General features: G+C 29.9%; 2 protein-coding genes and 1 long non-coding RNA gene across 4 annotated transcripts in view; 1 reads left to right on the forward strand and 2 right to left on the reverse strand.

The window, feature by feature from the left end:
* Positions 1,385–6,120, forward strand: LOC107623974 (protein Iojap-related, mitochondrial). Its single transcript, XM_016326394.2, has 5 exons — positions 1,385–1,722; positions 3,866–4,190; positions 4,494–4,581; positions 4,894–4,994; positions 5,705–6,120. Exons 2-5 carry the CDS (start codon positions 3,912–3,914, stop codon positions 5,780–5,782), a joined length of 546 nt encoding a protein of 181 aa, XP_016181880.1. The 5' UTR covers positions 1,385–1,722; positions 3,866–3,911; the 3' UTR covers positions 5,783–6,120.
* Positions 1,828–3,383, reverse strand: LOC110267714. The gene is made up of 2 exons (XR_002355597.1): positions 3,167–3,383; positions 1,828–2,529 (listed from the first exon to the last, which is right to left on the reverse strand). It is a non-coding gene; the product is annotated as an uncharacterized LOC110267714 (long non-coding RNA).
* Positions 12,630–13,689, reverse strand: part of LOC107623188 (glyceraldehyde-3-phosphate dehydrogenase GAPC2, cytosolic) — a 4,733-nt gene continuing 3,673 nt past the window's right edge. The window contains exons 9-12 of one of the 2 annotated variants that reach the window (XM_016325359.2): positions 13,407–13,549; positions 13,207–13,290; positions 13,031–13,120; positions 12,630–12,923 (exon numbers count right to left, since the gene is read on the reverse strand). In XM_016325359.2, the coding sequence (XP_016180845.1) occupies positions 12,878–12,923; positions 13,031–13,120; positions 13,207–13,290; positions 13,407–13,549 (363 nt within the window). In that variant the 3' untranslated portion in view covers positions 12,630–12,877. The remainder of the gene's footprint in view (positions 12,924–13,030; positions 13,121–13,206; positions 13,291–13,406; positions 13,550–13,689) is intronic. The other variant, XM_021113116.1, reaches the window with a different exon arrangement.

The raw sequence follows: 13,689 nt of genomic DNA on the forward strand, positions 1-13,689 counted from the left end.
TATTTAGGTTGTTATTTTTTAAATTTTAAGTTAATTAATTAGGTTACTTTTATTTATAAATTATAAATTATTATTTTTTTAAGTTGTTATTTTTTAAATTTAAGTTGTTTTACTTAGGTGGTTATTTTTTAAAATTTAAGTCTGTGCACACCAGTACGTTGGTTTAAATTCACCACATACTCACGATGTGTAGTCTTGAAGTTACCCACATTGCATCCACATAAGTAAAACAACTTAATTTTAAAAAATAACCCCATAAGTAAAATAACTTAAATTTAAAAAATAACAACTTAAGAAAAAAATAATTTATAATTTATAAATAAAAATAACAATCTAAGCAAATAATTTAAAATTTTAAAAATAACAACCTAAACAAATAACTTAAAATTTAAAAAATAACTACCCAAGCAAAACAACCTAAAATTTAAAAAATAACAACCTAAGTAAAACAACCTAATTTAACATTTAAAAAGTAACAACTTAAGCAAATAATAATTTATAATTTATAATTTATAAATAAAATTCTAAAAATTTCTAATGATAACACTTAAGCAAATAAACTAATACACTCAATGTATGAGCACCACATCAGCATAAGAGCTTCCCATTTGTATTACTATAAAGACAAAGATAAAGATTTGTATTACTATAAGCTTGTTTGGAATGCTAGGAATTAGAATTCACTCAAGAGTTGAATTATGATTCTTGCTTTGAAATAACTAAAAATGAATGATTTGAATTCCTTTGAGAATTCCAATTTCCATTTTTTCTTCATTTGTAAATCAGACCAAAAAGGGTCTGATTTCCAAATCAACTCTCACACTCTTTAAACTTGAATTCTATTCCATTAATATATTATAGTTATTCCAAATCATAAAATTGAATTTCAAATAGAAATGAATTCTTTTCTTAAAGGAAATAGAATTTTTTTCTCATGTTAAATGGTTTTCAAACAAGCTGTAAGATAAAGATTTTTTTTTGTGTCTAAACATGTAAAGAAATAAAGCAAACACTATCCTATATCCGAGCAGATGATTTGCTGGAGATCAGCACAAGGCTCAGACCAAATAATATGATTAGAGTTACTCTTGGCACCATATCTAGCCATCCAATCTATTTGCTTTTCGAGACACCCACTCAACGTGAACAAGCCAAGAACGAGATAAAATTTCCTGAATCTTGTAAACCAAATCTGTTACTTCAGATGAATACCCACTTATAAGCTTATGCATGATGGGCAGAATCTCAAGGCAATCTATTTCACATATAATATTCCTCAAACCACAATTTCAAACTAAAATCAATCCCCTCCAAACAGCAAATAATTCACATATGATGATAGAACAGGAGAATGCTTTTTTAGTTTAAGATTACACTATTCTTTTTTAGTTTTTTAACCCCTCGGCCAAAGGAAGTCGTTTTGGATTTAAGGAAAAAAAAAAAAGGCCCTAAGCCTAATCTTCGAAGAAGCCCCCCAACATACTCTCTCACACTCACAGCACAGAGGCAGAGCTTTCCTCAACCTTCTCTATCAGCGCGTCTCGCCGGCCCATCTCGTCGCCGCCGCTCGCCAGCCCCTCTGCGTCACCGCGCCGTCTCGTTGCTCGCCCTCACTGCTCACTGCTGCCTCCATCTCTACTCGCCCTCTGCCCTATTCTCTTGTCTCCTCTGCCTCCCTCTTCTCTTCTCTGGCTCGGTTCTCTCCCTCTGCGTGCGGCTAAGGTGAGTTTTTTAAATTTTTTTTTAGTTATTCAATCATTATTGTTTAATGTTTTGGGTGATTGTTGCTGCTGATCCTGTTTTAATGTAGCTCCCGTGGTTGATTTTTTGCTGTTTTTTTCCCTCTAATTGTTGCTCGTTTTTTTTCTGATTGTTGCTGTTTTTTGTTATTGTTGCTGTTTAGCGTTGGTTGATGCTTGCTGTATAGGTTGATTGATGCTTACTGTTGCTGTTTTTTTTGTGATTGCTGGTTTTTCTCTGATTGATGCTTGCTGTTTAGATGATTTGAATCTGCTGATGCTATGGTTAGATGATAGGCTCTGTCAATCAATTAGGTGATGTACTAATGTGATACTATGGTTAGATGATTTTTTTTTTTTTGCTTTTAAGATGGTTTAATCAAATACACCAAGACATGTATTTAAATTTTAAATTTTAATTTTAAGTTTTTGACTATTTTATATTTTTATTTAAATAAGATCGGGTCAACCTGATCAACCAGTGAACCTGAGACCCATTAACCAGCAGCCTGACCGATTCGATGGGTGGGTTCTGACAACTATGCTTAACCCAGTAATCCCCAAAACTTCGCTTCAATGACCATGAAAAATTTTACTTTTGGTAATGGTTTTTGATTAGTGAGCTGGTTCTGAAATTTGATATGAGACATTATATAGTATCTGAAATTAGATTGAGGATGTGACAGACTTGGATGATGTTGTAGTAACTACGAGTTTGGGTTGGGGAATTTTTTTTTGTTCTCTTCTTACATACTTATAATTTTTTTCCCCTTAAGTAGTCACACTAAACCTTTTGGTTCAGTTATTATTGTCTATTGTGAATGGATTTTGAGTGAAAAGCTTTGTTGTATATGATGATTGATGAAGAAGCTTCCCTTTCCATCCACAATTACTTGTTCTATTAGGAATACACAAGCTCGATTACATTCCAGCACTTCCTTTTTATTTTTTCCCTCTGATTTCTCCAATTCAAATCAATTTGCACTTTTTAAAACTTGAATAATTTAAAATCCTGTGTGTAGAGCAGTGTCAATATTGGGAAATAGATTTTATATATAATAGATTTTGATATGTCAAAGTAGTCAAGTTTGCTGTGTTAGCTTTCAGGGAAGTTTGAAGTTAGAGCCATAGAGGAACTTAAAAGGCATGTCTAGTTCTAAAAGACATGCAAACTTTTAACTAGTTAAAAGGAAACTGTGATTTTTTAGAGATCTGTTATCATGAAAATGAAATTGGAGTTTCGTAATTTAATTTATTTCTAGTGTTTTCTGGGGAAATATAATGTTGTAGTGCGATTTATATTGTAGAGCACTTTGATTTGGTTTCCATTATAACATATAATTTGATGAATAATTGAGCATATAATCCTATAATTAGAAATTTAGAATATAATATATTTTTAATAAGAGATAAAATTCACACTAAACCTTTTGGTTCAGTTATTATTGTCTATTGTGAATGGATTTTGAGTGAAAAGCTTTGTTGTATATGATGATTGATGAAGAAGCTTCCCTTTCCATCCACAATTACTTGTTCTATTAGGAATACACAAGCTCGATTACATTCCAGCACTTCCTTTTTATTTTTTTCCTCTGATTTCTCCAATTCAAATCAATTTGTACTTTTTAAAACTTGAATAATTAAAAATCCTATGTGTAGAGCAGTGTCAATATTGAGAAATAGATTTTATATATAATAGATTTTGATATGTCAAAGTAGTCAAGTTTGCTGTGTTAGCTTTCAGGGAAGTTTGAAGTTAGAGCCATAGAGGAACTTAAAAGGCATGTCTAGTTCTAAAAGACATGCAAACTTTTAACTAGTTAAAAGGAAACTGTGATTTTTTAGAGATCTGTTATCATGAAAATGAAATTGGAGTTTCGTAATTTAATTTATTTCTAGTGTTTTCTGGGGAAATATAATGTTGTAGTGCGATTTATATTGTAGAGCACTTTGATTTGGTTTCCATTATAACATATAATTTGATGAATAATTGAGCATATAATCCTATAATTAGAAATTTAGAATATAATATATTTTTAATAAGGGGTAAAATTGTTGAAGCAAAAAAAAAAAAAATCATTAAAGGTTCATACTAAAGTATGGAATTCAATTCAATGGTATCACAGGCCCACATATAGACATTCCAAACACCCTATCAGTGTGCACTGTACAATGTGGGCAGCCCTACAAGCTCGAGCATCGGTTTCGTCCTGGTGGCTTTCTTCACGGCAATGGAAGCTAGCATTTTCATCTTCCTCTTCTGCCGTTGATGCCGTTGGAAAATGCACCCTTGATCTTCACGAGATTGAGAAGGTTCTAATGGATGTTAAAGCTGACGACGTTAAGGTTATACCGTCTCCCAAGCACTGTGATTGGGCTGATTTCATGGTTCTAGCAACCGGCAGGTCCACGTGGCATGTCAAGAACATTGCTCAAGCTCTAATTTACCAGGTAGGTCTGCTCGTTCTTTTTTCTCATCCCTATTTACTTTTCACTAGGTTGAAAAGTAAAAGGTTTTTGGTATTGAAACCTGAAAATTTTGATACTTGAATTGGCCGTTTTCATGGGTATAATGCTGCCAAATAAGAACCAAACATGTCTATTATTTTGTAGTTTCTAGGCTTAGTTCTTGCTATGTTATGATTTATGAATAAAACTGCTGATGCATTTTTTTGCCTTGTATTATTTTTGAAAGAAATTAAAAGTTTGTTTATTTATTTATTTATTCATTTTGTTCGTTTTTGTTATAAGCAGGCTAAGCAGAAGCAAAAAGGTGCAGACCGAATGATGCTACCTAGTGTGGAAGGTCAAGCAGGAGGAAAGTGGATTGTAATTGACTCTGGTACTTATTTATTATTATTATATTTGTTTCTTTTCCATCATTCTTTGTCTCTTTTCAGTCAAATTTAGAAATGCAACAAACCGAGGTGAAATCTAAGTCTGCATACAGGTAGTGATATTCAGAATGACATGCAACACTCAAAGTACATTACCATATTGGTTAAGAAAAAGAAATGTGCTTTTATCTTGCATAGTGTTTTCTATTTTTATTTTTTATCTTTGCCTTTTTAACTTTTGTTATAAAAGTAAATGTCAATTTATTTGTTGGGTTTTCTTATTCTAAACATTTTTTTTCTTTTCTTTTGGGGTTTAGGTAAAGTGATAGTTCATGCACTTGATGAAAAGGCTAGAGCTTACTACAATTTGGAAGGACTTTGGACAAGCCCAGAGAGATTGCGAAACGAACCTATTGAGGTAACTTTGTGTCTAGCTTTGAATTGTTTTGAGGAAAGAAAATTGGAATTAGCTTTCATTTGAAGTATCAGTAAGTTAATAATTCCATATATTTGAAGTTTCTGAAACATTTTTTGAAGCAACTGATTTACATCTAAGCTAAGTGATCTTCTGTTTATTATTTTATCAATTGGATATCTAGATAAATCTTGAGAATCATGAACTAATCAATATGCAACTCCCATCGATAAAGTTTGTGACATGGAAGTTTTCACTTGTGAAATTTGGCCTTGTGTGTTGGCTATGACTTGTGAGTCAAATTCGGAAACCATTATCTGAGAATGCACAATTTTAATATAGCTTCTACTTCTTTGGTTGGCATTTGGTAAGGGCATCGTCACTTTGATTCAACACTTAGATTTGTATGATGATAGCCAGCCCCGAGTCACATTTTGGCGGTAATGAGTACAATTCGTTCTCTGCGGTAATGAGTACAATTCGTTCTGAGAACGAAACTCCAAAAGTTAGCCCTTTAGCATAGGAGTTCTTACTTCTTACAGTACAAGTAATACCAACACATTCAAAACGAAGATAGAGAGCCTAAATCCTTTATTTGAAAGTGACCTTTCTGGATCAATTAATCTTAGGAATTACATTTTTTATTTTGTTGCCTCAAGGATAATTAAGTACCATGGCTGATTGTGATGATCTTCATTTTCTTGTGGTCTTAGGATTTACATTTACAAAATGCTTTGGTGAAGATTCGCCGGAAAAATAACTCGAAGAAACCTGCACAAAGGAATGCTTAATCTTAAGATGCAAGGGTGCTCCAAATAACACATCTCTATTTCTTGTTTAAGGCTTCACATTAGATGTAACATGTAAGCGACAATCTTCGAATTTGTAACATGTTGCTCTATGTGCTTCTGTGTCAAGTACTGCACACCAATCTTAAGTTTTCATGTTAACCAAAGTTAAAAGGTCACAAGTGTTATGCGGAAGGCACATAACTTTAGTTTAGTGTATTACCAGATTGGTGCAACCCTTACAATCATATTCATGTGAATTACAGTTGCACCAAATGTTACAACACAAAGGGACTTTAATCCTATTTGCTTAATCATCATGGGATAAATGAAATTCCTGTCAAAAAGTAATAATAATATTTTTACATACAAAGGTATTTCTAGTGCCAATGTCCCTAATTTTTTTATTATTTTAAAGACTTGTTATCTTAATTACTCATATTATTGTCATGAAACTTTAATAATTGTAAACATAAAAATAACCCTAAAATAAAGTTTCGATAAAACAAATATTACTTTTATCCCAAATGTTTTGGGTAAATATTTATGTTATTTTTAATATTTTGTCTTATTTGTATTTGAGATATTTTAAAAGTGACTAAATATTATTTCATAGATAACTCAATAAAAATGTGACGTTCACGGTATATGTTATTATTTTTATTAGTAATTTTTTATTAACAAAAAGATTATATTAAGTTATATTTGAAAATTGAAATAGTTAAGACAAATAAAATGGAAAAAAAATCAAAGAGAATAAGATATATTGATATTTACCTTAAGGGTCCATCTAGTGTACAGATGCATTTTGGTACAGATTTTAGTTTTTATTTGGTTTAAAAGTGTATCACTAAAAGTGTTGTTAAAAGAGAAAGTGTTACCCTTAATCGTTAACTTGGTTCTGATACCAATTTTTACTCTTCATATTTTACTTCGAATAAGTTTATAATTTGTATAATTTGCAAATTCATAAAAAATGTTGACCATTTCTACTAGTATTTATAATTCTGATTTCATTTGTATAGTTTTTCAATCTTGTTTTAGTTTATAATATTCTTTTTTGCAAGGATTATTGTATATAAAATCTTTTATCTGTTTGTCTTTTTCTTTAATATAATTTCTCAAATCTTCAAAAACTTCTTTTATTTCTACACTTTCTGTTGTTTCTAAATATCTTTTTAATTTTTCAACCTCATTCTCCTTTTTTTTCTTTTAACAGCTTTAATTCTTTTAAGTCATAATATGGTTTTCCAGATATTTATAAATTTTTTAAGTTTAACTCCAACTTGTTTATATTTATTCTTATTTCTATCCTTTTTATTATAAGGTCATCAATTTCGATTAGTATTTAGGGTTTCATTTATTTTTTCGACCTTTTTTGTTAATTCTTTTATTTCAGAATTTTCTTCTTTAATCTTTAACTTAGATAAACTTAAAGGGCTATTAATTTTAGATTCTCTTATTTGAAAATTTGATGAAACCAATTTTTCTGATGGTTCTTTTAATAATAGAACTGAGTTTTCAATAACTTTATATTTTGGTATTTCTGTTTTTACAATTTTCTGAAATAGTTCATTGACATAAATTCTTTCTCTGTTTTTAAATATTATACTATGATGGCTATTTGTTAAAGCATAATTTATTGCATATGTTATTGAAAATGGTTCATCATCTTGTTCCATTAGATTCTTTCTATGAAATTTATAAGCCAAACTTATACATCTTCCAAGATTTTCAGTTGATAAAGGTATAGCATATCCAAGATGGGCATTAAATTTAACATTTACGTTTGCCAAATTTCTATGAACAATTCCAATTATTTGATCTATCGGGTCATCAGTAATTCTTTTGTCACAGATTGCTAAACTTATTGGTGAATTAATTCCTTTCATATATGTAGATTTGATTAAGACTTGTATAGTACTAATATGAATCCATCCAATTTTAGATCTTTTTTGTTGATCCTTAATTTTCTCAATCTGTTTACTTAATTCTTCATTATTTATCAAAGCTATTTCAAGTTCTCCATTGGCAGATTTTATCTTTATAGGAGCTTCAAGTTGAATTTTTTCATAGTATATTATATTTTTTCTATTAAAAACTTCTTTTAAGAGATTTTGTTTATTAAAATTTTTATTTGATTTGAGATTTAATTCTGTTTTTAGAACAGCCTGTTTTTCATTATCTAATAAAGCAGTTAATCTATAATAATCATATTCTTCTGTTAATTCTAAACTTTCTAAATAATTCATAATTTAAAGATTAAGATGAAGATGTACCTTTCTGGAGAAAAACTTCCTTTATTTAGTATATTTTACATAAGGTGTTTTTATCTCCATAGGGGAGATTGTAGATGCTAACTCCAGAGGGGAGTTTAGAATTATTTTTCCCTAAGGGAATTCTTCTTCAGACTATAGAATCGCCTTGGCAGCTTCCTCCTTGCTCTCTTAGCATATGAGTACTCTTAGCCTCCTGCTTTCTATTGTCTGATGATTCTACAATTGCCTAAGCAACCTATTTATAATAGTTGGGTTTGATGGACAATTCCCATCCTTACCCTTCTTATGACGTCATTGCTTACGTCATTGTTTGTTCTTTTGCACCAGCTACATTGTTGGTGCTCTATGACCTAAGTGCTTACGTCACTATGCAATAATGTTGAGAGATGCTTCAGATGCACTGTCCTCTTCTTTTATCATGTGACCCTCAGATGCATTGTCTCCTTCCTTCATCATGTGAGTTGATTCCGTTTTCAGATATCTCTGAGGCACATAGCTGGCACTTGTGGTCTTCTCTGTCTTTTATTAAATAGTAGAGATTCCTCTTTATCCCTTCAGGGAGCTTTTCTAAAAGTCCAGATAAGTTGTAGAATGCTGATTCAAATTCCACCAAGAGTCTCATCTCTCTTTCTTCAATTTCATTTCTTTTACTGGACACAAGCAGAGTATTTCTACTTTTATAATTAATCCTTGTGTGAGATTCCTTCGTTATTTTTTGAGTTCTTTCAAAGACCCTTGCTAATGTGCTGGCTAACTTTCCTTCATGATTGTAAATCGTTAAATCTTGAATCTGATCAATTGGTTGAAAATTTTATGGGAAGACGGACATGAATATTACTTGGTGTGCTGGAACCAAGCATTCTTCTTCTTCATTAAAAATAGGTTGACTGTTTGTAAATTTTAGGGATATATCCCTTGGATTTACATTGTCAATCATATTTTTAAATCTCTTTACTGCATCAACGAATCCTGCAGGAAACTCACTAATAATTTTTAGATCATTAAAAATTAAAATTGTATCAATTAATCCATATTGGAAAAACTGATAGGTATCAGATGGGGAAGCATCTGGGAATATAACCAGCTTTGTTAGCTGTTCTTTGGCAATAGGATAATATCCCAAAATTGCCCTTTTTTCTTCAGTCCAATTCAGGACTATGTTAAGGGTTTCTCTGAGATTTGATCTACAGACTCTTTTCTTTTCCTTGATTTCAGCCCTTGTAGGAATGTTTCTTATTATCCCTGTTCTCTGGGTTTGAACTGGAGCTTTATCTGCTCTTTTTAAGGTTTGCTCTGGATGGAGAGCTTCATATTCCCTGAAGGATTCCTTTGCCTCTTCCAGTGTTAGAAAACCTCCTTTATGAATTATCCTTGATTGATGTGTGAATGGTGCTGCTTTTTCCCAGGCATCATATACTCATTTCATGGGGCCATTATAAATTACATAATATTTTTTATCTTGGGTGGATTTTTTAATGATTTCAGCAATCGTTTTATTTTCTGAAATTTTTCCAATTTCAGCAATCGTTTTATTTTCTGAAATTTTTCCTTCACCTGATTTGTCCACCACGCTTAGCTGGATGAACTCTGATGGTTTTGCTTGTTGTGTTGATTTCATTGCTTCGATGGCCTTCTTGAGAGATTGGATATTCTTTGTTTCTTCGTCTAAACGAAGTTGTCAATATCCTGATTTTGCATCAAGAGATGAAAACCAAGTTGCTCCTTTGATTTTTTCTAAAATAGAATCTTTTCTTGGAAGTTTATGAGCATCACCAATAGTTGTTTCATTCATCTTCTTATAGTTAATAACCATTCTTCGTTTTCTCCTTTTAATTTCATTATTGTTTTCGACATAAAAGGCTGGAGCCGCACGAGGACTTTTACTTAATCTTATAATTCCTTTTTCCAAAAGATCTCTACATTCTAGTGAAAACTCTTCTCTATCTCTTGCAGAATAAGGAATTTTATTTGGAATATTTATCTCCTTTGTAGGATCTTTTAATTTAATACTTACTAATTCGTTATTTGTATTTTTAATATCTAAAGGATTTTCAGCACAAATTTCATCCAAAAGTTCTTCTATCTTTATTTTAAAATTATTTTTTGGGATATTTATCTGAAAGTATAAATTTAAATAACATGTCTCTAATATAGAAAATATTTTAAATTTTAAGATCTTATCTATAGTAGTAGTCGGTATTTTTATACGTTTTGATTTTTGATTTATTGAAGAATCGTGTGGAGCTTTTAAAACTATATATGTTAATTCTTGAATGAATGGATGATATAGCTTTAAAAAATTATTTCCTATGATAAAATCCATTCCAAAATCTAACATATATATAGATGGAACAATGAACCTATAATTTTGAATAAAAATTTCAACCATCTCTGCTTTTTGGTTAATTTTATGTATTGATTTGTCAGCTATTCTAACTCTTAATGGTTTCTTTAATTTTTTTCAATCAAGTTTTATATTTGAACTAGCAAAGCATTGTGTTGCTCCAGAATCTATGAAAACATTTATAAACTTTTCTGTTATTTTTATGGTAATAAATGTAGCATTATTACTCAGTCTTTTTTTTCAAAAAATTCTTTATATAGAATCATCTATATATAATATCTTATCATAAGCTGTAGTTTTTGTTGCTAATTCTTCTATTATTTGGTTTTCTATTGATGTCATATAATCTCTTATAGTTCCTTTAGTATGAAACTCTATGTAATTCCAAATATCTCTTCCAGACAATTCACTAAGTTTTGGATTAGTAAAGGCTTCTAATAAAAAGGAATTCAACTAATTTTCGAAAATTTCTTTTTCGTTCTTTTTGCATTCTTTCTCCTTCCATTTCCTGGATTTTAGGAACATATTTTGATGGTATTTTTGTATATTTTGAATCTTTATTTGTAAACCCTTTTTTAAAAGCATAATTATCAAAACCTGTTTCCCATTTAAATTGAGATTGATTATCCTTAGATGTTCCAGCTTCATTTTTTACTTGTATTGGAATTGCTGGTTCTTCGTCACTTGAATAATCTAGAATGTGTTCTTCATTTTCTATATTTTCAGAATTTACTAATTCTTCTTCTATTTGAAAACCGTATTCCATAATATTATTTTCTTGAGCCATTTTTAATTGTTTAAAAAGTATTGTAACTTCTTCTAATTTTTTTTCAATATTCATAATTTCAATGATGGTTTTAAAAAGTGTGGTTTAAGTAAGTAAATCTTTAAATCTGTACAGATTTAGATCTGTACGATATAATTTTCTTTACCTTAAATGATAACAATGACACGTTGGCCATGAAATTCAACTAAAAAAAATTAGTTGAAAAGTAACTCTTTAAAATTTGTGGAGGTGCTTCCAAATTCCAATATAAGGTTGTATTTTTTCTTAATTTCTCCATATAATTTTATTCTTTTACAATATATTTAAAAAAAAGGGTACGAAGTGCCGTTTTTTATTTTTAATATGACGATGAGATAGATGAAATACGTTAAAATAAGAGTTTGAACGTATATTTTATATGTATGTGTATGCATTGGAGTGGTATAAAGAGAGAATATAATTTTTTTTATAGTTATTTTTTATTATTTTATTATTATTCAAAATATAAATCCTACCTTTATTAATCTCTCTTTCATTCTATTAAAGAAAAAATTTATAAACTTACATCTTTAATATATAATTCACCATAATTTTTACATAAATATTATACATGATTTAAATGAAATCATGAATCACAATATGAGTGAAAAGAGAGAAAAAAAAAGAGAAGTCAGATATTTTTTTTGTGTCAGTGATTTCAAAATAAATCGTTACTGTTATTTTCATTGAGTAAAAAATTATCCTTTGTCATTAACTCAAATCGTTAATCACAATTTATTTTGACATTAATCCATTCCATATCAGTGCATTATCCTTCATTTTACCATATCTAAAAAAATGAGCACAACCGCACAATATCATAATTGGTTCATATTTTGATATGCTTATCTTTAGATCTAGCTGATGGGATCGCGTACTCGATTCTTGCAGCTGTCTGCTTTCCACTCATCGAATAAACTGGGCATCATCATGTGCCACCACGATCCTTAAATCTGAATGGAAAAATCAAAATAAATTGTTTAAAAGTAACTTGTTTTTTGTCGGTTCAAAATATATTTAATTCTCTTGTTAATCTCTATAAGTTAATTAACTAAATTTTTAAAAGTAATCATTCAAATTGGGCAACTAACAATTTGAATGTGATGCGTCAACAAACCAGCTTCTAAATAATGCCGCCTTAATTAAATCCTTTACAACTCAACAATATCAATTGTTTTTAGTTTTTTACTATTAAAATTATAAACTTTATGTTCCAATTCGCCAAATTCCTTCATATTAATTATATTGTATTATATTATATGTGCCTAATGGTTGTCTGGCAGAATATTCTGACGATATACGCAAATAAAAAATAAAATAAAAAGAAAGGCAGTGATTGAGATCAAACTTTTATATAGTTAGTAGACAACTAATAAAACATAAAACAATAGGGCAAGTAAAAAAAGGCTTGCAAAAAGAACATAGTAAACAAACTTTAGGGCACATTGAAATATTATGATAATGAAGTAACATAGTTACATCCATCTCTTAAAACAAGATGAAGAAAAAGCCTATGATAATGTCCCTCTTACTAACTAGACCAAGTACAAGCACTTTGTATTTAAGTGACACAACAGCACTCAAATATTAACACAAAAGTGTTTTTTTATTTATTTCCGGATTCACAGAAAGAAAAAATTTAGAAAATGTTGCAATCAATGCTTTAAACTTCAAGCCACGGATGCAATGTGCACGATTAAGTCAATCACACGGGAGCTGCAAAAAATAAATAAATAAAAGAAAAAGAATGTGGTTAAACAAAGAAGAATCAAAGATAAAAACACCTTCATATATTCTAGAAGGTGATGGTGAAGTGAAATTACCTGTAACCCCATTCGTTGTCATACCAAGAGACAAGCTTCACAAAGTTCTCATTCAAAGCAATTCCAGCCTTAGCATCAAATATGCTTGACCTGAATTAAATCACAACAATACATTTAGTTATTTATTTTTTTGGGAATTAAATATAAATGGTATTTTATACACAAATGATTTATACCTGCTGTCTCCAAGAAAGTCAGTGGACACAACATCATCTTCGGTGTAACCCAAAATACCCTTCAATTTTCCTTCTGATTCCTCCCTGCATTTTTTAAATTTCCACATAAAAAAAAAAATTTGAGGTTAGGTTTTGGACCAAAAATATAATATAATTTAATTTAGGTACATCAAAATGGAACTAGAAAAAAAAAAACCTACTTGATAGCATTCTTGATCTCAGCATAGGTTGCCTTCTTCTCTAGCCTGACAGTGAGATCAACAACTGAGACATCCACAGTAGGAACTCTGAAGGACATTCCGGTCAATTTACCATTCAGTGATGGAAGAACTTTTCCCACAGCCTGTTGTTTTTCACACAAATTCAAGTATTAGGCTTAGATTTATATTAATTATTTATATATTTTATAAGTTTATATTTTAATAAAAATAACAAGATTTTTAAAAATTTTTTTTTTAAGAAAAGAATATTCAAATAGATTTG

Source organism: Arachis ipaensis, chromosome B10 (genome assembly GCF_000816755.2).
Source record: "Arachis ipaensis cultivar K30076 chromosome B10, Araip1.1, whole genome shotgun sequence".
Lineage (NCBI taxonomy): Eukaryota > Viridiplantae > Streptophyta > Magnoliopsida > Fabales > Fabaceae > Arachis > Arachis ipaensis.

Coding starts and splice junctions, on each gene's coding strand:
- LOC107623974 (XM_016326394.2), top strand. CDS start 3,912: ATGTGGGCAGCCCTACAAGCTCGAGCATCGGTTTCGTCCTGGTGGCTT. Junction 4,191..4,493: donor CTCAAGCTCTAATTTACCAG/GTAGGTCTGCTC, acceptor TGTTATAAGCAG/GCTAAGCAGAAGCAAAAAGG. Junction 4,582..4,893: donor GTGGATTGTAATTGACTCTG/GTACTTATTTAT, acceptor TTTGGGGTTTAG/GTAAAGTGATAGTTCATGCA.